Source organism: Mustela nigripes, chromosome 1 (genome assembly GCF_022355385.1).
Source record: "Mustela nigripes isolate SB6536 chromosome 1, MUSNIG.SB6536, whole genome shotgun sequence".
NCBI lineage: Eukaryota > Metazoa > Chordata > Mammalia > Carnivora > Mustelidae > Mustela > Mustela nigripes.
The window spans coordinates 41,805,774-41,831,922 of NC_081557.1; the positions used below are offsets into that span (position 1 = coordinate 41,805,774).

At 40.7% G+C, this 26,149-nt stretch overlaps 1 protein-coding gene across 1 annotated transcript; it reads left to right on the forward strand.

Moving 5' to 3' along the window:
• Window positions 1-100: 100 nt before the first annotated feature.
• On the forward strand, window positions 101-26,149 carry NRIP3 (nuclear receptor interacting protein 3). Its single transcript, XM_059408684.1, has 7 exons — window positions 101-349; window positions 19,181-19,342; window positions 19,810-19,892; window positions 21,867-22,006; window positions 22,580-22,632; window positions 22,748-22,842; window positions 23,143-26,149. Exons 1-7 carry the CDS (start codon window positions 176-178, stop codon window positions 23,156-23,158), a joined length of 723 nt encoding a protein of 240 aa, XP_059264667.1. The 5' UTR covers window positions 101-175; the 3' UTR covers window positions 23,159-26,149.

A 26,149-nucleotide genomic window follows, 5' to 3' on the forward strand; every position in this document is an offset into this window, starting at 1 on the left:
GTGGGGCACCGTGCTGGCTCCGCCCCTCCGCGCGCGCACTGGCTGCTCCCCGTGACGTCACGCTCGGCTATAAAATGCTCGGCGCGCGGCTCTCGCGGCGCTGGAGGAGCTCAAGGCTGAGGGTAGCGGGTGAGCGCGGAGCAACCGGGGACGCTGGGCCGCGGGCGCCTCAGCGATGTTTTACTCAGGGCTCCTCAGCGAGGGCGGCCGCAAGGAGACGGACAAGCGGGAGGCGGCGTCGCTGCGGCAGCAGCGCCGGATGAAACAGGCCGTGCAGTTCATTCATAAGGACTCCGCCGACCTGCTGCCCTTGGACGGTCTCAAGAAGCTGGGCTCGTCCAAGGACACGGTGAGCCCCCGCGGCCGTGCCCGCCTCGGGATGCCCGCGCGCGGCGGCCGGTCACCTTCGCGCTGTGCCTCTCCCGGGGCCCGCCCTTGGCCGCTTTCACTGAGTCACCGGCCAGGCCCCCGCTCCCGCCCCCTCCTGGCGCTGTCCTCTCTGTTGCTATTGCTGTTCCGAATTCCTCTCCATCCAGCATCTCCCTGCTTCGCTTTCCCTCGGGATTCCGTCGTAGCTTTACCAGCTTGCGCTGCCTTCCGCTCTGCCTCTTCCCTTCGTGCTTCTCTCCTCTCGAGTAGGAGACCCTGCCCTGCCGTCTGGCCCTGTAGTCGCCTTTCTTTCCCGTTATTTTTACTTGTAGTACCGAATCTGATTTCCTGATTGAGCCTCGCTTGGCCGGGCTGCTTGGTCCAGTGACCCAGACAGAGGTGATTCCTAATGGGTTTGGGAAGGAGAGATAGAAGTGGGAATGGGGAGAGGGGGTGGTCTCTTGGCAGTCACCATACCCAGATGATTTTGTTAAATCCTTTTCTCCCTATGCAAAATCAATTTTTCCGTTTGATTTTGGGCTTATCTGCCTTAAACTTCCATCCTGGGGTGGGAGTGGGGGGAAAAGGGGTCGAATGTGAAGGAGGTTTCTTGAACCCCAAACATCTCTTCGGCAATCTCATCTCTTCCCCTACCCACAAAGAGTGAATAAAGGAAACCAGCTGCTCCATCTCACTGACCAGTTAACGTCTGGAGCTGGAGCTGGTGCAAGCTTTTTTTCTGGCAGGGTCTTTCTTTGCCCTAAGAAGGAGGAACTCTAGGACTGGAGGTCTGGGTTCAAAGACCATGTTGTCCTCTACAGGGGAGGGTGGGTGGTCCAGGGTCACTGAAGAACCATATTTGACTCATCCTTTAGTCACCGTAGTGGTACTGGGGCAAATATATGTTTAGTTTTGTGGTTTTATCAGAAGTTTTCTTTTCTTTTCCTTTTTTTTTTTTTTAAGATTTTATTTATTAACTGACAGAGATCACAAGTAGGCAGAGAGGCAGGCTCCCCGCTGAGCAGAGAGCCTGACTCGGGGCTTGATCCTATGACCTGGGATCATGACCTGAGCTGGGCTTGATCCTAGGACCTGGGATCATGACCTGAGCTGATGGCAGAGGCTTTAACCCACTGAGCCACCCAGGCACCCCTCTTTTCCTTTTTTAAAGATTTATTTATATGAGAGAAAGAGAGCTCACAAGAGCAGGGAGGAAGGACAGAGAGAGACAGAAAGAGAGGATTCCCTGCTAATTATGGAGCCCAACACAGGCTCCATTCCAGGACCCCGAGATCATGACCTGAGCTGAAATTAAGAGACAGCTGATTAACCACCTGAGCCACCCAGGTGCCCCTATCTGGAGTCTTGTAGTTTTCTTGAATTTCACAGTCACTTTTTGCATCTGGGCAATAACTTGTGAAGCATTAGTTAAATGTCGTTCAAATGAGGTAGGTGCTCTGTACAATTTTTTCAGTATTTTTTGAGATTTTGGAATATTTAATTTGGCAGGGAAGGAGGAATGGTGTCACCTGGTTCACTGAAATTGCCATTTAAAACCCCAGATGACGATGAAGAACTTCTGAATCTACTTCCTTTTTTAAAAAATATCTCTAATGACAGATACTAATATTAGATTTGCCCTCCCCCATTTTGATAAAAAAATAATTTTAGTTATTTTTGTTTTGTTTAGTTTTTATAAGATTTTATTTATTTATTTAAGAAAGAGAGAGAGAGCACAAGCAGGGGGAGCAGCAGGCAGAGGGAGAGAGAGAAGCAGGCTCCCTACTGAGCAAGGAGACAGATGCAGGACTCAATCTGAGGACCCTGGGATCCTGACCCGAGCCCAAAGCAGCTACTTAATCTATTGAGCCACCCAGGCACCCAATTTTAGTTATTTTTGGGCAGGGGTTGGCTACCCAGTTATTTTGCTCTGTTCCCACTTCCCCCGCTCCCCCCAGAGGTAGTTTTCCTGCTAAAGCCACAGGATAGTCAATCTAATTTATGCTAACTCAGAGTGGTGAGTGACTGAAATACATTCCTAGAAAAGAGAACTCTCTTTTTTCCCTTCTTTCAATTTAAAGTAGTCTCGTTTCATTTAGCAAACCAGATCTAAGTCTTCCTATCTTCAGACCAAAATAATCTAGTTCCTAGAAGCCTTGGGAATGAATAAAGAGGGAGTATTTAGGAAAAGAAGTAAAGTGTGGAACGTTTTTCTTCCCCATAGACTGGATTTAAGAAATGGTTGACGTTTGGTTGTCTTGGGCTTTCAGAGTTCCCTGGCCCTGAGGAATTACCACTCTATCCTTCTGCTTAGCATTCCTTATATTACTTCATCCTGTGTAGGAAGAGTTCCATCTGCTCTTCTGACTCCAGTCTGTGTCAGTTGAGCCACACAGGAGCTGATAATATAAAACAGGCAGTAGGCTGGAATGAGGAAGCATCCTTAAGCAAGTTATTGCCATAGGTCTGACGCACAGCGGTTTACTGTGAGACGCTGAATTGGGGTTCACACTTTCCCTCCCCACCTCCATCCCCACCATTGCCATGGACTTGATATCCCTTTCTCACTGTTCTCACACCCTTAATGTGCAAATTATTGCACAGAAGAGCTAGAACAGGTCACAGAAACCAAGGCAGATTGAGGTAGGGAAAGGAAAGGTGTGAGTACTGAGGTGTGGTGACATGATTAAGCTCTCTTAGAACTGATGTTGCTGCCTCAGTACAATCTAAGAAATAACCTTATAAGGACCAGGTCGCTTTACTTCATGGATACATCTGGTAATACAGACCAATGTTGACTCAATTTCCTCTTACCGAAGTGAAATTCTGAGGGTGCCAAAACTGATCGAATACGTCTGTAGTGCAAACTAACAGAAGAGGGAAAAAGGAACGGATGGCACCAGAGGGAGATAGGGTGAAAGGACAAATTAGGTATTCATTGTTGCTGATGGTACAGAAATAGAGGACAAATTAGTTTTAATTGACTCTGGGGTTTGTGCCAGTGGAGAAGACTGGGTTGTTTTCCTCACACTAGTGACCTATATTAGAATTATACTCCTGGGTTTTATGAATTATCTACCTTTACCATGCTGTTTCTGTAACATTCACTATTTGATACCAGCCTCCAACTTTTTGTTTGGATTAGCAGAAAGCACCCATAGGCAATCAGATGTGGTCTTCTGTTGGCCCCAGGGGAGTACATTTGTCCTATTCCTGTTTGTGTGTAGTTGGCTACTACAAAGTCTAGTGTGGATATTAATCCTATTTCTTATGTCTGATTTCTTATGTCTGATCTTACTTTGCTTATCCTTCCATTTTGTGATGGCTTTTTTTCTGTATTAGATTAAGAACCAAATTCAGAGATATGAGTAATATTTTATGTGATTTATTATTGTTTTTAAAAGTTGATGAAGCTGGGGGAAAAAATCTCCCCTCTTGGAGTTTTGGTTCTTGTAATTTCTTTTGTCTTAGCTATCAGTTTCATAAATGTTCTTTTTATTGAGGTAGGGATTTTGATTTTTTTTTTTTTTTAGATTTTATTTATTTATTTATTTGACAGAGAGAGATTACAAGTAGGCAGAGAGAGAGAGGAGGAAGCAGGCTCCCCGCTGAGCAGAAAGCCCGATGCGGGACTCCATCCCAGGACCCTGAGATCATGACCTGAGCCGAAGGCAGCGGCTTAACCCACTGAGCCACCCAGGCACCCGGGATTTTGATTTTTAAAAACAGTCTCATCACTTTGGAAACATTGCCAAACTGCTTTCCTATAGAATTGGTCAATTTATATTCCACCAGCAACATGAGAGCCTCACTTCTTGGTTTCAGCTCTACCTAATAAATATCAAACAGTATTACTGAAAAAGTTTTACGAAAATGAAAAATGGTATTTTTGATATTAAAAAAAATAGTCCTGTGGTACTAGAGGGTATTATGCTTAGTGAAATAAGTTAATCGAGAAAGACAACTATCCTATGATCTCCCTGATATGAGGAAGTGGAGATGCAACATGGGGGGTTTGGGGGGTAGGAAAAGAATTAATGAAACAAGATGGAATCGGAGGAAGACAAAACATAAGTGACTCTTAATCTCACAAAACAAACTGAGGGTTGCTGCTGGGAGGGGACTCCGGAGAGGGGGGTGGGGTTATGGACATTGGGGAGGGCATGTGCTATGGTGAGTGCTGTGAAGTGTGTAAACCTGGTGATTCATAGACCTATACCCCTGGAGATAATAATACATTGTATGTTTATAAAAAATTTTTAAAAATTAAAAAAAAAGTAAATAGTACTTATACACAAATAACATAACATTACTTCACTATGAGACTAAGTTATTTTAGACTTTTTGAGAATGAACCAAGTCCAGAATATTTTTGCTGAAAAATATAGTGGGGTTTTTTGTTTTGTTTTTTTATTGTAGTTGTATCTCTCAATAGTAGCAGACGATACTTTTAAAATAAGCTCATAATAATAAATATTTGTATGTGTAAAAAAAATGCAAAAAAAATAGTCCTGTCCCCCCAAAAACAAAAAGCAAAACAAAAAACAAACCAGTCCTCTCATGATGTTTTCCCTGTATGATAATATTACTGACCATCAGGCCACATCCTTAGTTGTCCAGGAATAGAGAGAGCATTTTTCTTTCCTATCTATGATTGATTGTGCTTATCGCCAAATGCTTTAGAATACTCACTAGAATTAGGAATGGATGCTAGAGCAAGGATTATGGAACACAGCAAAGCAAACTGACCATGAAATAACTAGCTCTGTACTCTGAGTATCTGATCTACCTGATCAGAATGCCACAAGTCATCTATAATACCACAGGTTTTGAATCAGAGAACTTTGGAGCTTTAGAAGAGAAGCATGAAATACCAATATAATACCAGGATCTGGTGCAAACTGAAGATTTCCAGAGCCATGATTGTGTCCTAATTATAGGAAACATTATTTGAACACTTAACTGTGTTCAGGATACAGTGCTAGGTGCTCAGACCACAAAGAAGATAGTAAAGTTTCTTTCTATGAGAAGTTTATATAGATTAGGGGGAAGGACAGGATAGATTCATTCATTTATTTCACAAATATTTATTGAATGCTTATTACATGTTGGTCAGTACTCTAAGCATTAAAGATATGATCGTGAACATGGGGCACCTGGATGGTTCAGTCAGTTAAGCATCTGTCTTCTGCTCAGGTCATGATCCTGGGGTCCTGGGATCGAGCCCTCTGTCGGACTCACTGCTCGACGGAGAGGCTGCTTCTCCCTCTCCCTGCCACTCTGCCTACTTGTGTTCTCTCTCTCTCTGTCAAATAAATAAATAAAATCCTAAAAAAGAAAAAAGATACAATAGCGAACCAAAGTGGAGTTTCTGTCCTAATGGAACTTGTATTGTTGTGAGAGGAGAAGGCAGAAAATAAAAACAAGTAAATATGTAATATAACAAGTAGCAATAAGTGCTGTGGAGAAGATGAACCAGGATAAGGAGAATAGAGAGTACAATGCCAGAGTAAGGTGGAGTGCAAACTTACTTCATAAATGTAGTCAGGGAAGGCTTCTCTGATAAGATTACATTTTAGGAGATACTGAAGGAAGTCAGAGAGCAAAATATCTTGGGAAAGAATGTTTTAGACAGAAGGAACAGAAAGCGCAGGGGCCTGAAGTGTCAGTGAACTGATGTGATTGAAAAACTGTAAGGTCACTGTGGCCAGGGCAGAGTGAGCAAATGGAGGGTGATAAGAGATAATATCAGAGGAGTAGTGGGAGGCCAGACCACTCAGGGCTTTATAGGTCATTATATAGATATTGGCTTTTAATCCATTTTGGGAAACCAATAGAAGACTTTGTGCAGAGGGGTAACATGACATGACCTATTTTATAAAAAGATTATTCAGACTACTGTGTGGATTAGGCTGAAGAGGGGCAAGAGTAGAAGCAAGGAGACTGGTTAGGAGGCTGTTATATGGTAATCCAGTTGACAGGTGAAGGTGGCTCAGAGCAGTATGACGGTGGTGAAAGGGATGGGAAAAGCCCTGGATATATTTTGAAGGTAGGCTGATAAGTTTAGTTGACAGATTAGATTAAGGATCTGAAAGAAAGAGTAATCAGGGGGTACCTGGGTGGCTCAGTGGGTTGAGTCTCTGCCTTCGACTCGGGTCATGATCCCAGGGTCCTGGGATCGAGCCCTGCATCGGGCTCTCTGCTCAGCAGGGAGCCTGCTTCCCTCTCTCTCTGCCTGCCTCTCTGTCTACTTGTCTCTGTCTGTCAAATAAAATCTTAAAAAAAAAAAAAAAAGAAAGAGTAATCAGAAATGACCTTAAGGTTTTTGATCTAACAATTGGAACAATAAAGTTGCCATTTACTGAAATGGGTAAGACTACAGGAAGAGCAGATTAGGGATAAGGAATAAGAATCAGGAATTTGATTTTTGAATGAGTTGAGTTTGGAGTATCTCTTAAGCCAGTGTAGCTGTTGAGTAGACTGGTCCACAAGAAAATAGATAATACCACCAGGAAGTTTATGCTAGTTGCCAGGTCTTACAGTCAATAAGCATTAGAGGAGCTCAGAGAAATAAGTGATTACTCTAACCCAATGGTACAATAGTGATGGAGATCAGCATTTGATTACAGGTTCATCATTTCATGGTGAGTCAGCCAACTATGAGATGTTACAGAGAGGAGGCTATTGCAAGAGTGTGCCCTGTAGAACCTCAGAGTAAGAACTTAACAGTTTATCTGGTTCAATCCCTGCCTATGTGTGAACACTTCCTAACAAAAATGCAGTCCACCATGGGCACCTGAGAAACCACTGTCTCAGACCAATCCACAAAGCAGAAAACAATCAGGAATAAGGCCCTTCTCTTTGAAATAACATATCTGTGGGTCACACAGAAGGTCTAGCGCAGTATGACAGCCTGCTTTAGATACAGCCTCACGTGTTTTTGAGCAACTGTAAACCCAGAGAAAACCTGTCTGTGTTTCCAGGGGGTAGAATGGGTCACATGTTGTATGAGAGAAGAAGAGAAGGCACAGATACTGTGCCTCTTTTAGATTTCTAAGACCTGATAGACATATATATTAGACTTGAAATGAGAGTCAGCTAGGAATACATGTTTATCTACAAACTTTAAATAAGGACTAAAATGGAATAGGATGATTTCATGTCCTTTTAAGAAAAAAAAAAGGTGAATGGTAATCAGTTTCAATTTTAGGGTGACTGTGAGAGTTTTAAATACACACACACACACAGAGACATATACTTAGCAACATTTGAGTGCTTACTGTGTACCTGACACAGTGTTAAGTACTCCATATGGATATCTCATTTAATCCTTATAGATACCCTACAAAGTTTTTACTGACTTGAACTCAACTTTGTCTGACTCTAAAGCATGTATTTTATTTTGTTACTTTTCTTAATTTATTTCAATTTATTGATAGTTGACAAGTTTAATAAGCAAAGGGAACTTACATATGAAGCTTGTCTTGAGCATCACTAAGATGAGTAGATCCATATGTAATCAAATATATTATTGCTGTTAATATTTTGAAAACACTGTTATCTGTTACATTAATTAAGAATAATAAGAAGGGGGGCGCCTGGGTGGCTCAGTGGGTTAAGCCGCTGCCTTCGGCTCAGGTCATGATCTCAGGGTCCTGGGATCGAGTCCCACATCGGGCTCTCTGCTCAGCAGGGGGCCTGCTTCCCTTCCTCTCTCTGTGATCTCTTCCCTTCCTCTCTCCTACTGTGATTTCTCTCTGTAAAATAAATAAATAAAATCTTAAAAAAAAAAAGAATAATAAGAAGGAAGGTTTTATTTTAGCTTCACTTATTGATTTTACAGTGGTCTTGCTGTCTTTATTGAGATTCAGTTTTCTGACTTATATCATTTTCTTCTCTAATATTTCTTGGAAGGCAAATCACTAGCAACAAATTTCTTCAATTTTTGTTTTTCTGAGACAGCCTTTATTTCTTCACTTTTGAAGGATAATTTAGCAGGTATAGATTTTGAGGTTGGTGGAGTTTTCTCTCAACAGTTTATTTTTTATTTTTTTTGATTTAATTTTAATTTTTTATTTGAAAATAGATGACACTATTTTTACATTGGTATCAGATGTACAACATAGTGATTCAGCTTCTCTATAGGTTATGCTTTGCTCACCACAAGTGTAGCTACCATCTCTCACTATACAACGCTATTACAATATCATTTTTTTTTTGCCTTTTCTTCCCATGACATAATTCATTCCACAACTGGAAGGCCATATCTCTCACTTCTTCACCCATTTTGCTCACCCCTCCCACCCCATCCCCTCTGGCAACCATCAATTTGTTCTCTGTATTTATAGGTCTAATTCTGTAAAGCACATATTTTAAACACTACTCTAAGCAAGGGTTGGCAAACTTTTTCTGTAAAGGACCAGAGAGTGACTATTTTCAGCTTTTCAGTGCAAACTGTCTCTGTTTCAACTACTCAGCTCTGCTATCATAGTGCAATAGCAGCCATAGACAGTAAATGAGTGGGGTTGGTTTTTCTTCAGTAAACCTTTATTTATAAAAATGGGCATCAAGCTGGCTTTGGCTTGTGGACCATATTTGCTAACCCCTAGTTCTAAGTAGTTCTAGCTGTGGTTCTATTGGTGGGTAGAAAGGTTGGGTTTCTCCTCTGGGAGTAAATGCTACAAAGAAGGTAGACTTGTGTCATTTCCCCTGTTTTCCAGTCTGGTCTATTCTGTGGATCACAAAACTCCATTTGTTTGATTCTGTCTGGGTTCAGTGCAAATAGGTAAAGGGATTGAGAAAGCGGCCTTAGAAGTTCTTGCTCAAATCATGATTTTGTGGCATTCTTGCAGTATAATCTACTTCCTCTCACCTCACTTTTCTTCCCACGCTACAGCCTGATTAGTAGAGATATTTAAGCATATTGGGTGCCAGATTGAGGAACCTCAGCTCTTTCTACCCAGAATACAGTACTGCCCACAGAGCCCATTTCCTTCAGAAACTCCTGATGATAATGAAGGCGGCACATTTGTGCTTACTGCTAAAGTTTAGATGCCTAAGCCCTGGTTAAAGTTTAGCAGCCACATTTCAGGAACAGTAGAGAACCAGGAACTGCTTGGGTTAGTAGTTACCTTGTTGAGGTAAAGCATAAAGCAAGATCCATGTCAGGAGGATGACTTGCGAATTATGTCCAAAAGGTTACCAGAATACCTATAGTACCCTTCTAGCTAATTACTAATGTGTATTTTGAAGGACATGAGGAAAATAGAAGACAGTTCTTAGAAAGCTGATATTTCAATAAACATAAACTACTTAAGTAAATTTACAAAGCAATAGTCAAGGTGTGGGAAAGTAGGTAGTACAAATTGTATAATGAGTAAGTATAGGGATTCTGAAAGAAAGAACTAGATGATGTTAATCAATAAAGGATTTTTGAAGAAGTAAAGAGTAGAGATTTGTTTGTTCGGTACTGTATCAAGAGCTAAGGATACAGATGTGATCAAGACAGTTAAGGTCCCTGCCCTTGTGGAATTAACAATCTAGTGGGGGAGTAAAATAGTAAACAGGTAAATAAGCAAAATAATTTATAATCGTTACAAAAGAAACAGTGGGATATGTTAATAACTAAAGTGGTGGGGTACCCACTTTAAATAGTATAGGCAAGAAGGATATCTTTGATGAAGTGACATTTGAGCTGATGAGAGCAAGCTAACTATTTGAAGTGTTAGTGGGAGAACATTTCAGAGGGAATAGCAAGTGCAAAAGCACTGGAATGAGAAAGTTTTTGAGCAAGGAGGTGTGGATGAACAAAGGGAGTGTGGCAAGTATATGGTATATAGATAGAGGCTGGAGAAATGGACAGGGATCAGATGATGCAGAACCATATGGACCATGGTAAGAAGTTTGAATTTTGTTCAAAGAACAGTAAGTGGCCATTGAGGAGTTTTGAGTAAGGGAATGTATTATCTAACATATATATATATATATTTTTAAAGATTTTATTTATTTATTCGACAGAGAGAGATCACAAGTAGGCAGAGAAGCAGGCAGAGAGAGAGAGAGGAGGAAGCAGGCTCCCTGCTGAGCACAGAGCCCGATGCGGGACTCGATTCCAGGACCCTGAGATCATGACCTGAGCCAAAGGCAGCGGCTTAACCCACTGAGCCACCCAGGCGCCCCTCTAACTTATATTTTTAAAAACTCACCCTGGTTGCTATGTAGAGAATGAGTTGGAAGAAGAGTGAAAAGAAGAAGAAAACGAGTTAGGAGTTTTTTGCAGTTCAGATAAGAAATGATGAGTCAAGAAATATATATATATGGAGGCAACCTAGGTATCCATCTGTGGATGAATGGACAAAGAAAATGTGGGGTGTGTGTGTGTGTGTGTCTGTGTCTGTGTGTGTTGTATAAAATATTTAGCCATGAATCAAATCTTGGGGTGTCTGGGTGGCTCAGTGGGTTAAGCTGATGCCTTCGGCTTGGGTCGTGATCTCAGGATCCTGGAATCGAGCCCCGCATCAGGCTCTCTGCTCAGCAGGGAGCCTACTGCCCTCTCTCTCTCTGTCAAATAAATAAAATCTTTAAAAAAAAAAATCAAATCTTGCCACTTTTGACAACATGGATGCCCATGAGGACATTATGCTAAGTGAAATAGGTCAGACAGAGAAAGACAAATACTGTATGATCTCATTTATATGTGGAATCTGAAAAACAAAACAACAACCAAGCTCATAGATACAGAGAATAGATTGGTGGTTGCTGGAGGGCATGTGGGTGAAATGGATGAAGGTGGTCAAATTGTAAAAACTTCTAGTTATAAAAAAGATAAGCCATGGGGCTATCATGCACAGCATGATGACTGTAGTTATAGTGTACAGCATATTTGAAATTTGGTAGGAGGGTAGATCTAAAAGTCCTCATTATAAGAAAAGAAAAAGATTGTAACTATATGTGGTTATGGATATTAACTAGACTTATTGTGGTAAACATTTTACAGTATATATAAACATGAAATCATTATGTCATATACCTGTAACTAATATAATATATGTATAATGTAATTACACCTCAAACAATTTTTTAAGATTTTGTTTATTTATTTGACAGACAGAGATCACAAGTAGGCAGAGAGGCAGGCAGAGAGAGGGGGGGGAAGCAGGCTCCCTGTAGAGCAGAGAGCCTGATGCGAAGCTCAATCCCAGGACCCTGGGATCATGACCTGAGCCGAAGGCAGAGGCTTTTAGACACTGAACCACCCAGGCGCCCCAGTACCTCAAATTTTTTTTTTAAATTGCATTATTTAAAATAAAACTTAGAGGATGAGGACAACTAAAGTTACATTGCATTTTTTTAAAAGATTTTACTCATTTATTTGAGAGAGAGCACAAGTAGGGGGCAGGAAAGGGAGAAACAAGCTCCTTGACCTGCGGGGCACAATCCTGGGACCCTGGGTTCATGACCTGAGCAGAAGACAGACACTTAACCAACTGTGCCGCCCAGGTATCCATACATTGCATTTTTAAGATCTAACAAACTTTGAAACTTTTCTGTAAGTATGCAAGAAAAAAGATGATGGTGGCTTTTATCAGACTTGAGGTAAAGATGGGGAGAAGTAGATCAATTCTAGATATGTTTTAGAGGAAGCAACAATAGTACTTTGGGAGGGAGTGTTAGGGAAAGAAAAGAATCAAGAATGGATGGGTGTTGAGATGCCAATCCTCTCCCTGGGATGCTGCTCCCCCTGCTTGTGCTTGCTCTCTCTCTCTGACAAATAGGATCTTAATTTTAAAAAAAGAAAAGAAAAGAATGGTTGGGTGTATGGTGGTGCCATTTTACAAGTTGGTGGAAAGGGAATAATCCAGAGTGTTAGAAGTGAACAGGACTTTGGAGTTCAAACTTATTTTATTACTGATGAAGAAAGCAAGGCCTGAGAAAAGTAATGCCTAGCAAGATTAGCGATTTGCCCAGGGTAGTATGTGACAACTGGTCATTTTTCTGAAAGTAGAAAGTCTTCAGGCTCCCTGCTCACCAGGGAGCCTGGTTCTGCCTCTGCCTTTCACCCTGCTTGTGCTCGCCCTCTCCCTGTCAAATAAATAAAATCCTAAAAAAAAAAAAAAAAAAAAAAAAAGTAGAAAGATTTCATGGAGAAATAGAGGTAAGTTGGGAAGGAAGATGAGTGGCAAGTTAGTGGAAGATCTTAAATGTTAAATTGAAGATTTTGTGTTCAATATAGCTGACAAGAGAACAACTGTAGGGTAAGGAGACCATAAAAGTAATTTTTTAGAAGATTGCTTGAATTAGCAGTAATGGTAGAAATGGATAGAGAAATAAAAGGTGTTAAAGAGGCAGAGTTTCATTCACCAAGATTGGGAATAAGGGAGAAAGTGCAGGTTTTGTGGCAAAGATCAGTGGGACAAGTTAAGTTTGAAAGTACATGGAATGTCTAAGTGGAAAATTCAAAGTGGCAGTTCGATCTGTGCATCTGAAACTCAAAAGTGAGGTCTGGGCATGAGATAATCATCATCATAAAATCATCATTTCATATGCAATGAAAGTAGGTAAGGTTGCCTTGAAAGGATATGTACAATGAGAAAAGGACCAGAGACAGAGTGATGATTTAAGAAATGAGCAGAGGCAGAGGAACTGGTAAAAGAGATGGAGAATAGACAGAAAGGTGATTTTTAGAAGCCAGTGAGGAGAGTGTCAATAAAATGGAATGTTGAGTTTTACTATAGTATTGTTTCTAGTGATAGACATGTGGAAACAATCTAAATGTCCATTAATAGTTGAGTAATTAGGGGCGTCTGGGTGGCTCAGTGGGTTAAAGCCTCTCCCTTCGGGCCAGGTCATTATCCCAGGGTCCTGGGATCGAGCCCCGCATCGGGCTTTCTGCTTAGCAGGGAGCCTGTTTCCTCCTCTCTCTCTCTTCCTGCCTCTCTGCCTGCTTGTGATCTCTGTCTGTCAAATAAATAAATCTTAAAAAAAATATTTAAGTAATTAAATTGAGGTGTATTTGTACCACAAACTCAAATGTCTGCAAAGAATGTGCTGTATTTTTTAAAAGATTTTATTTATTTATTTGACAGACAGAGATCACAAGTAGGCAGAGAGAGAGGTGGAAGCAGGCTCCCTGCTGAGCAGAGAGCCTGATGCGGGGCTCAATCCCAGCACCCTGAGATCATGACCTGAACCGAAGGCAGAGGCTTAACCCACTGAGCCACCCAGATGGCCCAATAATGTGCTGTCTTAAAATGCAGAAAGTAGTGGGCTGAATTGGTGATGGGTATTAAGGAAGATACATATTGCAATGAACACTGGGTGTTTTATATGTGAGTGATGAATCATGAAATTCTACACCTGAAACCAATTTTACTGTATGTGTTAAGTAACTAGAAGATAAATACTTGAAAATAAAATAAAATGCACAAAGTAAGGCAGATGAAAGAAAATATGTGCCAAGGTGGTTATAAGGGTGAGCTGGCATTATATCTGCCTAAGTTACATTGTATGTACACACACACACACACACACACACACACACACACACTTTGGTCTTTGCATGATTTGGCTGATAACTGGGATAGCTAAATCATAGCCCATTCTCAGACCTTTTCTATCTGCCTGATTCCTCTATAGAGATTAGAAAAGCTGGATTCTCTCCCAACCCCCTTTTAGTTAAGACTGGCCATGAGAATTCTGACCAAGAAAGATTTAGGGAAAATATTGAGGGGATTTCTGAGAAAGCTTTTGCTCTCTTGATAAAAGGGATAGATGGCATGTAGTCCCTTCCTCCTTCCTCCTACATGTGGATGTAATACCTGGAGCTGGGGCACCCGTCATATGATCATGAGGGGATATCCAAGAGTACAGAGACAGTAGCCCTGAAACTGTTAAACTGCTGAATTATTGCTAACATTTGCCTACCTCCAGACTTCTTGTTATGTGAGAAAAAATACACCTCCATTTAAGTCATTGTAAGTTCGTTTTTCTTGTGACTGAACACTTTCCTAAGATGTGGGATGTATTTTTTCACTTAATAGTTATTTTTATAAAAAATGTATGTCTAGGGGTGTGTGGGTGGCTCAGTGGGTTAAGGCCTCTGCCTTCAGCTCAGGTCATGGTCCCAGGGTCTTGGAATTGAGCCCCGCATGGGGCTCTTTGCTCGGTGGGGAGGCTGCTTCCTCCTCTCTCTCTCTCTCTGCCTGCCTCTCTGCCTACTTGTGATCTCTGTCTGTCAAATAAATAAATAAAATCTTTTTTTTTTAAAAAGTATGTCTATAATTTAAAACTTTAAAAAAATTTTGACTGTTCCTTGTGCTAGGTATCTCCATACATCTAGGTAAATGGTGGTACTACTATTTCTTGACCTATTCATTTTACCATTATCTATTGATTTTCTATTATAATAGGTAAGGGTTTAATTCTCTTAACCTCTTTATCATGTCCTCTCTTCTATTATACCGATATTCTGTTAAATAGCTGTTTGGGGTCCAATCAGCATTTACTGCTTATGTTATTATGACTATATTCATATTATTCACAGCTGGCTCAAATGATGTACTATATATTTCCTTTCCCATGCAAGTATTTCTTTTTCTAAAAATTAATAATTGCCTAGTTATTTTCTATGTAAAATTTAAATCTCCAGGAACCTTAAAACTGTAGATGATGTAGCAGATCCGTCTCTTTTTTCTTGGAGACATCCTTCCTTGAGCCCTCCATCCTCCAATTTTCATTTCGTATTGGTTGCTCTCAAGGCCTGCTACACATCCTATATCCTAGATTTTTCCTTCAGGGCCATTCTCAGAATGTCCTGTGCTTCTCTTTTCTGTTGGGTCCTTTATTCTTGAACCCTATGATTTTTTCTTTGTTCATTGGTTCCCCTCATTTCTTTCAGTAGCTTCTTGAGAATGATTGGGAATTAATTTTCCTGAGTCTTGATCTATAGTTTGGCTAGGTTAAGAAATTATGTTCTGTCAGATTTTTTAAAAAGTAGTATTCCATTGTCTTCTAGATTTCATTAATACCGTTGAATTGTCCTATGCCACTCTGTTTCCTAATATTTTGTATTTGGATCATCTTTTTTTCCTTAGAATCTTTTGGAATCTGTGTCACTCATAATATTTCAAAAATTCATAGTGATGTGAGATATTATTGTGGATCTTTTTTCTTTCATTATATGAAAGGATTATATGAAGGATTTTTTCAATCCTTAAACCCATATCCTTCAGCTCTAGCTTAGTATAGCACTCTATCCTCACCCTTAGCGTTCTAGAAATCTGACAGTACATAATTGCTAAGCTTAGACAAACTATTAACCAACTAGAGTTTTCTGAGTTACTATTTCAAAAAGAATAAACTTTTGGCATACTTCCTGGTTGTCTGGGTCAAGTAGGAATTTTATGCAGACTTTATACTGATCTATTTCCCACCCTCTAACAGTAGAAGTTCTAATAACCCTAACTCCTCAGCCTTTTCAGAGTTTTAGTTTGAATAGGAAAACCGCTTTTACAGCTAAACCCCAAAATATATAATAGCTCAAACATGATAGTTCATTTTTCTTAAGTAACAGTACTAATAGGTCAGCAAGAGAGCCCTTTTCCATGTAGTCACTTAGGAACCTAGGCTGACAGTGGCTCTTCTGTCTCCAACATGTGACCTCCAAGGAGGTTACCCCTAGGGTCATCTCATTCTAACCAGTCAGAAGAGGAAAAGAATGGAGGAGTGTTCACAGAACACTTTTATGGGTCAAGTCTAGAAGTGGTATATGTCACTTCGCCTCACATTCTCTTTGCTAGAACTCAGTCTTCTGGCCATGCCTAACTGCAAAGAAGGCTGGAAAACAAAATTTAGGTATTTATACAGTAAGAATAGGAGAACACAGATTTTGGCAAACAATTGGCAATCTTCGCCACTCTAGCATTGTGTGAAGTAGAATGGTGTGAAGCGCTTACCTTTCTTTACTCTTAGATCAGTTTTCACTTTCCTTTTTGCTTCTCAGATTCCAAAATTTTGTCTGTTTTTGTTTCTCCTTTTTGTTTTTGTTTTCTTTCTTTTTTTTCTTTTTGCTCTTGTATGTTTAGGCCTTTCTTACTCCTTGATTTTGATTTTAGTGAAATTTTGGTTGGGGGCAGAGGTAAATGTGCAGTTACACATGTCAGCATAATAAAATGACCACAGAAAAATATTCCTGATTTTCATATGGGTTTATCAGCTGTGAATTTTCAACTCCTGAACTATCAATACTTTTAGTTATGAAAATGAACAAGGAGAATTATATGTACTGACATAGAAAAAATGTCTTTCATATATTAAACTAAAATAGAAAATTTTAGAACAGTGTTATAGTATAATCCTATTTTGTATATATTTGTAAATGTACAAAAAGTTTTGGAAGGATATACTTCTAAATTTTTATTTATTTATTCATTTATTTACTTAATGTATTTATTTGACAGAGAGAGAGAGACAGACAGGGAGAGAGGGAACACAAGCAGGAGGAATGTGAGAGGGAGAAACAGGGTCCCAACTGAGCAGTGAACCCACAGGCCTCAATCCCAGTACCCAGAGATCATGATCTGTGCTGAAGGCAGACAGGTGCCCCATACTTCTAAATTTAAGGGTGGTTATTTGTAGGGAGTGGGACCGAGAAAAGGTTGAGAGGTTGGGAGGCCTTCCCTTTTGATTTTATATACTTCAGTGAATCTTGAATTTTTTTCGCTGAACATATTATTTTTGATACTTTTTTTTATTACTAAAGAAAAGAACAAATGCAGGAGTTGTCATCAGGGTCAAATGCCTTAGAGAAGTTAAGGAAAATGAAGACTGAAAAATATCTACCAGATCTGGAAATTAGGAGATTTTTATTGATGTTGTAGGATCAGAAGTAATTTCAGTGAAGGATATCAGGAAATGTTTGGCTTCTTTAAAAGATGACCATTTAAGACAAGGGTGTAATTAGAGGAGCTGAGGAGGCAGAGTCTGAGGTTATGTGTTTTCTCCCCAGTATATGAGAACTTTGAGTATCTTTTATAACCTGAGGAGGAAGGAGGAAAATTTAGAAGACAGATGACTTCAAGGAAAATAATTTCAGATTTTTCCTCATTTGCCTCATCTGTCCAATGATGATTAGACTCCTTTGGAAGATTAGGAGTAGAGAAGTAAAGCTGTGTTCAGCAAGACTGATGTGGAAGGGAAGCCCCAAATTTTCAGTGAGGGCTTTCATTTATTGGCCTTTGAAGTCCTTTCTAATCTTCAGTTCTACAAGTTCAGCTTACGGTTGTACAAATTCAGTTGTTTCTGCTGAGCGTGGACTTGACAGAAGCAAACACCCTGCTTTAATATGACTTGAGCTAGGAATCCAGCCTTATTAGTGAGAGAGATAAGAATGAAGAATTTGTTTCTTTTGAGGAGCAAATCATTCTCCAAAGAAATCTGACAGAGTTAGCACTTCTTCTAGCTCCTTATCAAGTTAAGAAGCTCTCATTTTCTCTTAAGTGCCTCTCTCTCTCCTTTTCCCAAGGATACTAATTTAGAATCTGCTTTGCCAAGAATCTGTGTATTTTGGGAATCCATTTCTTCGCCTCACCAGGGTTACAGTGAGTCATGGCTCTGACTCCATTCTTCCTCAGAAATTGTAAGGTGGTAGATAATGGAGACCTTATCCAGTTCTGCCCCCTTTCCTGGGAAAATTCTAGGCTCTGAGCTTCTAAGAGTGATTTTCTTCCCCCTAAAATTGAGAGGCATCTGGTATGTGTTACATAGAAATTTGGAATCTTTCCTTTGAGAGATTTTAAATATTATTGCAAACTGAGAATCAGATGCTTGTGTATAGATATTCCTCAGGTCAAATAAGTCCTTATCATGAAGTAACTTATATTTTCTAGAGGCCACTTTGGGTAGAAAGAGCAGAACATGCATATAGCTGCTCTGTGAATTCTCTTAGTTCTGTCAGAGAGCAGACTTGAATTCACATTCCTCATTCTGCATCTTATTATGTATCTTGACATAGATATAAAGTCTAATTAAGTCTCCTGTTTCTTGGTATCTGCCCCTTTTAGACTCCCACTTTTTGACCCATTGTACAGAGAGAGAATGGATATCAAGAATATGGCAACAGTTTCATTATACTTCTTGAGGTCCAGAAGATGTTAGTAAGGATTATTCCTGTGGGTTCTGCCAAGTTCCAAAGTGTGTCTCCTGGGAGGATTGCTCAGCGGATATGAATTCCTATCTTCCCACCCCAACCACCTCATGGGTTACTCAGCCCACAGGAGAGTCAGGCCACCAAGTAATATGAAGACTAGGTCCAAAAGAAGAGACTGCAAGTCTTCAAGTAAGTCTTGAGATGGAAGTAGGCAGAGCTTCTGACAGCCAGTACTGGGTAGGTTTCTTTGGCCTGTGAGAGTGAACTGCCTCTTCTATAAGTTACCTGGGAGGATACATTTATTCCACATATTCAGTTTTCTCCTGAAATGCCCTTGCAAGAGGAGGAAATACAGCAGGCTTCGGTAATCCAAATCCCAGGGGTCCCTCAATTCTCTTTAACCATAGAATATTCATTGGCTCTAGCCACATTTTCCAGTGTTCCACCTTACTCTTTGATTCATTCAAGGTGGCCTATTACAAACTGATTTATAGTACCTGCACTGAAACTACCAATGAAGTCTCTGCTTGAAGGAAAAATAAATAAGAAGCAAAGGTAGAGCTCAGTTATGTGAGGCTTCTTTATTATTTCTGTGGCACCTGGAGGACAATGGGAAAATGGGGAAATGACTTGTCACTAAGAATATTCTGCTTTCTATTCCTCAAGCAACCTCATAACATTCTGCAGAGGCGCCTCATGGAAACCAACCTGTCTAAACTTCGAAGTAGTCGTGTCCCTTGGGCCTCCAAGACCAACAAACTGAATCAGACGAAGTCTGAGGGACTAAAGAAGTCTGACGATGATGACATGATTTTGGTTTCTTGCCAGGTAATGTTCTGAGAATAGTTTTTCCAGTGTTTTCTGGAGAGTAGGTTGTGGGCCCATTGTGATTCCCATAGTGGTACCCCCTCCTCCAAAGTATACAGAATTCATGAGTGAGTTTTACAGGAAGTGTATGGAATATTTTTATGTGTGTGCATCTTTATGGGAAAAAGGACCAAACTTTCTTTAGATTTGCAAAGGATGTGTGACACACACATGCACGTGTACACACACGATTAAGAGCTGCTTGGTATATAGAATTAAATACAGAAAGTCCTTTGGGATCCTCTGTCAGCTCTAGGTTCAGTGGGAAAAGGCTCCTAAAAGGAGACTCAGCAGTGGTTAAAGCTGAGACATTACCAACGGGTAATTGTGAGATGCCCTCCAGCCCTGCTTTCATGTGACATCTGCAGCTTACACCCTTCCCTTTTGCTTCTCTGGCTCCTGCTGAGCAGTATGTTCCTTTTTCACAGTGTGCTGGAAAAGATGTGAAAGCCTTGGTTGACACAGGTTGTCAATATAATCTCATCTCTTCAGCCTGTGTAGATAGACTGGGGTAAGTAACCACTTGTGCTGGGTGGGAGTCAGGTGCTAATGCACTCTTTGCCTGAATCTATTTTGAAGTTAGAGATAGTGAGGATCTCTACCAAGGTTCCAAGAAAACTATGCAGAGTTCAGATATAAGCTGGATTCTCAGGCACCTGGGAGAAATCAGCAAGCCAGGAAAGCATCAGATTTTCCATTAACTCCCACCTATTAATTTCTGAGCAAAGACCTTTGGGCTCTGTGAGATCCTTGGCTCATTGTTAGCCATGCCTTGGTCCTGATATATGCCCTGCAAAGACTACAGATTAGAAGGAGCAGTCCTGTTGGTATAACCCAGATGAGTAAAAGCAGGGATGTGGTTGGTCTTAGCTTACTCAGGGTTCTTCTGGAGGTCACACTGCCTGTCAGAGGAAGCGTCATTCAGATCTTAGAATAGGACTGCTATTGCTGCTGGGCCTAAACCATCGTAGGTGTGATTAATAGTTTCTTAGAACCTTTCCTCTCTGTAAAGAACATGTAAAAGCAAGTCTTACTGCTGTCCCTGCTGGGGATTGCCTTTGAGGCAGATACCTCATATATTGAATGTCTTTGGTTCTGTAACAGCTAGAATTGGGTTCTTCCTCTTTTAGTCAGAGAAAGCCATTTTATATCTTTCCTCCCTTTCAGTCAATTGGTTCTTTTATGTCTTCTTCCTTCTCTTCCCTCCTAAGTACTAGCTGGACCCTAAGGTCTAGCCCAGAATTGTAAAGATCAACCCAATGTCCTTTTCCACTTTTCTAGCCCTAAGAACAACAGATCATTCCCTAGCTTAATCTCTGTATTGAAACAATCTCTATAATAGATATAATGGTTCATTCTAAGCTGCTTTCAAGATGCTCATACTACTCTTAGGTAGGACTTGAACAAAGCTGGATTTTTATAATTAGTGACCTCTGTTACCTGATCTGTTCCCTTTTGTTTCTACCCTGTCCTCACCCCTCACCACCACTGTGACTCTTTGAGGCTGGCTCTGTGGGTTTTGTACATTGCTATTTAGGCTTGCAGGAGAAGTCCAGGACACAAGTGCTCTTGTGGGAAGAATCCTGAGCTTTTTTATGTGGTGAAGAGATGAGATATAGTGCAACATGATGGTTCCAGGAAGACTAATAATGTCCTGGTGCATAATTAGGCAGCAGTCTGCCATGGTTCCAGAGGAATTAATAACCATCTGTAAAACTGCAATTATTTTTCTTTTGGATGAGCTATAACACCAAAAGAGAGGAAATGGAGTAAAGCAGAAGTATTGGCACAGAAAGTCCATAATTAAGTTTTTATCCACCAACCCATGATATCTTGGGTGCTTGCTGTTCCAATCTGCTTATATAACTGTGTGAAACCTGGGTGCTGTTCCTTTCCTTCCTCCCCTGCAGAGACAAGTTAAGTTAATCAAGACCTTCCCCATGATACTCCTTGCTGGTATCAATATCAATATCAGTGCACTTACCAGATAAGTACCAGCTTCCACTAATTTTATATCTGAGGACTAACTGAGGAGGATAAACTGAAATAGAGAAGGCAAAGAGAAAATTAGATGCTGAACAAAAAGCATCTTCTAAAATTAGGACAAACTCCTGCCCTTTCTGACATCTTTTACCCGCAGTGGGTAACAGGACATGTTAACTAAATTGCCTTGCATATAGGTGGGGATGTTAAGATTCAGAATAGGATTTTCTGAGTGTATCAACTGTCGTTTTTCACCAGTACAGATAGTGACATAGCTTTTTGAGAATAGGAGCTGAATCTTTTGTTTTTTGTATCCCCTGGCATATGTAGGACAAAGTTCTGAAGCAAGAAGTATAGGCTGCCTAGCACACTTTTTGGTAAATTAATCCCAGGAAATCCCTGGAAAAGTCCAACAGTGTGGGTGGGGTGGTATTGTATACATTGTCCAATTCCATCAGAAACCTCTGCCAAGGGGATTCCGATATCTCCCTCTCTGGTGCAGACTCAAGGAGCATGTCAGATCTCACAAGCATGAAGGAGAGAAGCTTTCTCTACCCCGACATCTGAAAGTAGTGGGCCAGATTGAGCACCTGGTGATCACACTGGGCTCCCTCCGTCTGGACTGTGCAGCAGCTGTGGTTGGTGAGTAGAATTGAGAACTGGACCTATGGACTCCTATTGTAAACGCCCTTCCTACTTCCACCAAATCCTCATTAAAATCTCATGCTTGTAAATATTAACTTCTTCTAAAAATGTTTGGAATCACTAAGAAAAAAGAGTGTGTAATTCAGGATAAAAAAAAAATGTAAGGAGCAAGAAATGTTTTTGTGTGCCAGTGAAAGTGGCTCCTGAGAGCTTTCTCTGACCTAGTTGGAGGTAGAGGGCTAGATCCCCTTACTCCTTCGCCTTAACTTGTTGACTACCCTTATGTACTCTACTTCAGACTACTTAAGATTCCTGAATTTTATCTAAAGGCCTTTGTCCTTTAGAGTTTAAAAGACCTAGGTTTGAATCTTGGCTCTATTACCTTTTAACTATAATGATCTAGGAAAATTACTTAATATAATAGATGCTTAACAGGTGTTTATTGGATGGATGGATGGATGGATGGATGGATGAGTGGAAAGAAGGAAGGAAGATGAGATGGAATCCAACGGTGATAAGGCTGACTTCTAACCCAGCATAGCAATAGTTGGATCTTAATTTTTTTTTTAGAGGACAGTGAGAAAAACTTGTCCCTTGGTCTTCAGACTCTCCGATCCCTTAAGGTAGGATTGATTCTACTTTCCCTTTGAATCTTACTTTCTGAAGCAGGGGTCCTCTTACATGGACCATTGGCCTTGGGATCACTGACAGTTACCAGTGATTCTCCCTTGTTTTTAGTGCATCATAAATTTGGATAAGCACCGGCTGATCATGGGGAAGACAGACAAGGAAGAAATCCCTTTTGTGGAGACCGTTTCCTTGAATGAAGACAAGTAAGTGCCCAAATGGGTCAGGTCAAGTAAAATCCATTTATCATTAAGTGGAGGGGCTCTCACACAGGATATTGGATTGTGTCTTGCCTTTGTCCTTCAATATTATCACAAGTACACCCATCCCCAACCCCTAGAGTTCACCATCCTAAATAACTCTCTAGCCCACATTCCAGAATAAGTAGTGATGGTACTGCACAGAGTGGTGGGGAAAATAAGTAGCTTTTAAACTAAAAGTGTACTTGCCTTCAACCTAACTTCTTTGAATTTGGTATCATTTCTTCTATTTCTTTCTCATTTCAGCACTTCAGAAGCATAACTACAGACTGCAGCATGTCTGCACGTGTGCACACATACCAGGTTGACAGATTGAGAAAATTGGGTTTGAACCAAATGCAGTAGCAACTTGCTGTGGACCAAGTCCTTTCCTCTAATAGAAGCTCCAGGGGCTCCTTCCCACCCAGACTTCTTTAGATTGTAGTCCGTGCTTAGAGATCTTATCTGGTTATAGCCATTGTTTTTTACTCCTCTGGTCACTTAATTTATAGACCTTTTGACACTGCCAGGTCTCACTTGTGGCCTACATCTCTGCTTCTTTCAGGAATTTGCTTTTATTAGTATAGGAGCTGCCAGGTTCTCTTTCTCCATAGATACACTTGCTTCTTTTCCTATAGTTAAAATGTATAATAAACAGGAACCTGACCTTTATCTCCAGCTGTTTCAAAGAGGTGCAGGATACCTATGTCTCAGAATTAGAATTTCTTCTAATTCATTCGTGATTTCTCAAGAATAAGTTTATCTGAAAGAGCCCAGAGAGATCATCTAGTCCAATTTTTCATTTATAGGTCCAGAGAGGCAAATGAATTAAGTAAACTGTTATACTAAGTCAATGGCAGAGGAACATAGAACTCAGACTTGACAAGCCAAGGCTATGTTCATTCTCCCATGCTGCTTCTTTTGTGTTCAGGCCTTGAAGGAGGATGAAGAGGTAAGATTTTAAAAAGGCAAGGTAGGGGAAGGATCTGCTTTGGAGATGGATGCCAGGAGGTTTTGGGTAGCCCTTCCTCCCATGTGCTAAGTCTGCTAAAATTCTCTGCCCCAAATTGTCGCATTTAGGACCTTATTTTGGTGCCTAAAACCTGAGGGTGCAAAAATGAGTGGGATGACCTCTTACCTGAACTTCTTGGACGGGAGGAGAAGGAACCACAGCCAGAAGAACATTAATCACTTTATGAGATGGAATTGAAGGCTTTGGTAAATAATCTGGGGATCATTATTAAACATTTTTACCCCCAAGATCTGGTCAGTATTTCTGCCCAGTCTGTTATTTGTCTGCCACAGACTCAAGTAGCTAAGATCAGGAATAGGGAAAGGAGATGAAAAAAATCCAAGCAGATCCAGAATAGAAGGAAGTACTGAGTAGAATCAGTTGGTGGGAAGTCCTACCTATGGAAAGCTTTCCGGGCTGGAGGTCAGGAATGAAATTTCCAGACAGGGAGCTGAAGGTTGGAAACTCTTCTGCCTTGTTCTGCTTCAAGAAAAGAGGCAGGGCAAGAGCTGACAGTGTTAAGGACAACTTTTTCCTGCTGTGCAATGTCTTTCGACCCTTCTCAAAATGTTGGAGATCACAGGAGTGTCTCAAAGCTTTTTGGGGGGGGTGTCAGTTTAGGCACACAGATACCTGTAATGAAATCTCCCCTTCAATTTGGTAATAGAAGTACATGGAGAAGTCAGAAAAATAATCAGCTGTGAATATCTTCTTATGAGATTTCCAAGCCTGCGCTTGGTTCATAGCAGTAGTTTCCGAGCATTTAATGGATCCCACTTTGAATTTTGAATTGCCAGATCCCACCAACAATCTTGTCAAGTGTTCAGCTCCCACCTCTATCAAACAACTCTTTGGAACTCTGAATGTTTTTAGACTTATAGAAGCTCCCTAAAGGCTAGAAACTTAATGACTCCCATTTGAACAACTAGGCAGCCATACTGCAGCCTGTGTCACCCCCAAACCCTCTTATCAGTCTTTATAGAGGAAGCAAGATGGAAAACTAAGCACAGCCACAGCAGGGAAGGTCATATCTAAACTTTAGCAGGGGTGATCGCACCTTATCAGTCTTCAATGCCCCCTCCAAATTCACCCTGAGCAGGGCAGTGGGGGGGGGGGTCTATGCCTTTCCACTGAGGCCTCTCCACTCTCCTACTTTACCTATCATGGCACCAATTTGGCTCCTTATCCTAAGGCTGAGTTGAAATACTTCACCCCTTCCTCCTGAGGTTGAAAATTCTACTCCAAGCCTTGACTCTTGGCCACAAGTAAGGCATGTTGGAAGTTCCTGGGTCTGGCTTATCCTTATTTGGATTCCATGTAGATGAGGTACAGCCAGGAATTCTTAGGTGTTGGAAAGATGTGACTAATTCTGCCCTTTGAATTCAGGATTCTGTGGCATCATAGGAATGATTAGATGAACTTTAGTGATCTTTTTGGCTTCTGAGAATCCGTCACTGAATTTCCAATTTTGGAATAGAAACAGTTGGGGTGATCTGAGCTTATGGTATCATAATCTCACTCTCAGAAGTCAGATCATTTGAATTCACTAGACAAATAATTGTACTTTAAACCCCAGGCTTGACAGAGGTACCTAAAAATGTCTAAAGACAGCTATGGGAAATCTTGAGCTTCATTAATCTTTAAATGCTGCCAAGTTGATTGTTCTGATAGTCCATATCTCCTTGATATTCATGAGGGAGTACCTGATCTACCTTTCAGGGGCTGGCAAGGTGAAAAGGTAAGGTTAGTTCTTCCCAGAATCCTAGAAAATTATCTCTGGCATCTCTGACTCAGGATTGGGGAAGAAAGTGTCTAGCCACACTGTGTTCTGAAGACGGCCAGTAGCAGGAAGTAAGCCTATAGAACTAGTACCCCTCTCATTCCTTATTAGATATCCATCACAAATACAGGAAGTTTGAAAAATATTGTTTTTGTTATTTGGTATATCTGTGCCAGAGTTATATGAGGAAAAAATGTTTTCTGACTTTTCTATTTCCTTGCCTTGCACAGACCCCACCTGGTAAGATTTTCTATTCCTTAGCTAAAGTGTCTGTAGAACGGATCACTTATTGTGTCAGCTGCCCTGACTTTTGTGTAATAGAAATATCTTTCCAGGCTGAAAACATGGAGGAGATGAACTGGATTCTTTCCTCCTTCTGTTGCCAGTCCTCTACATTGGCACTTCTACCTGCTCAGTGTTTCTGGCTGTGTTGGGTTTATTTGTGAGATTGATGTAACAATAAAGTGAAATCTTCCCCTCTG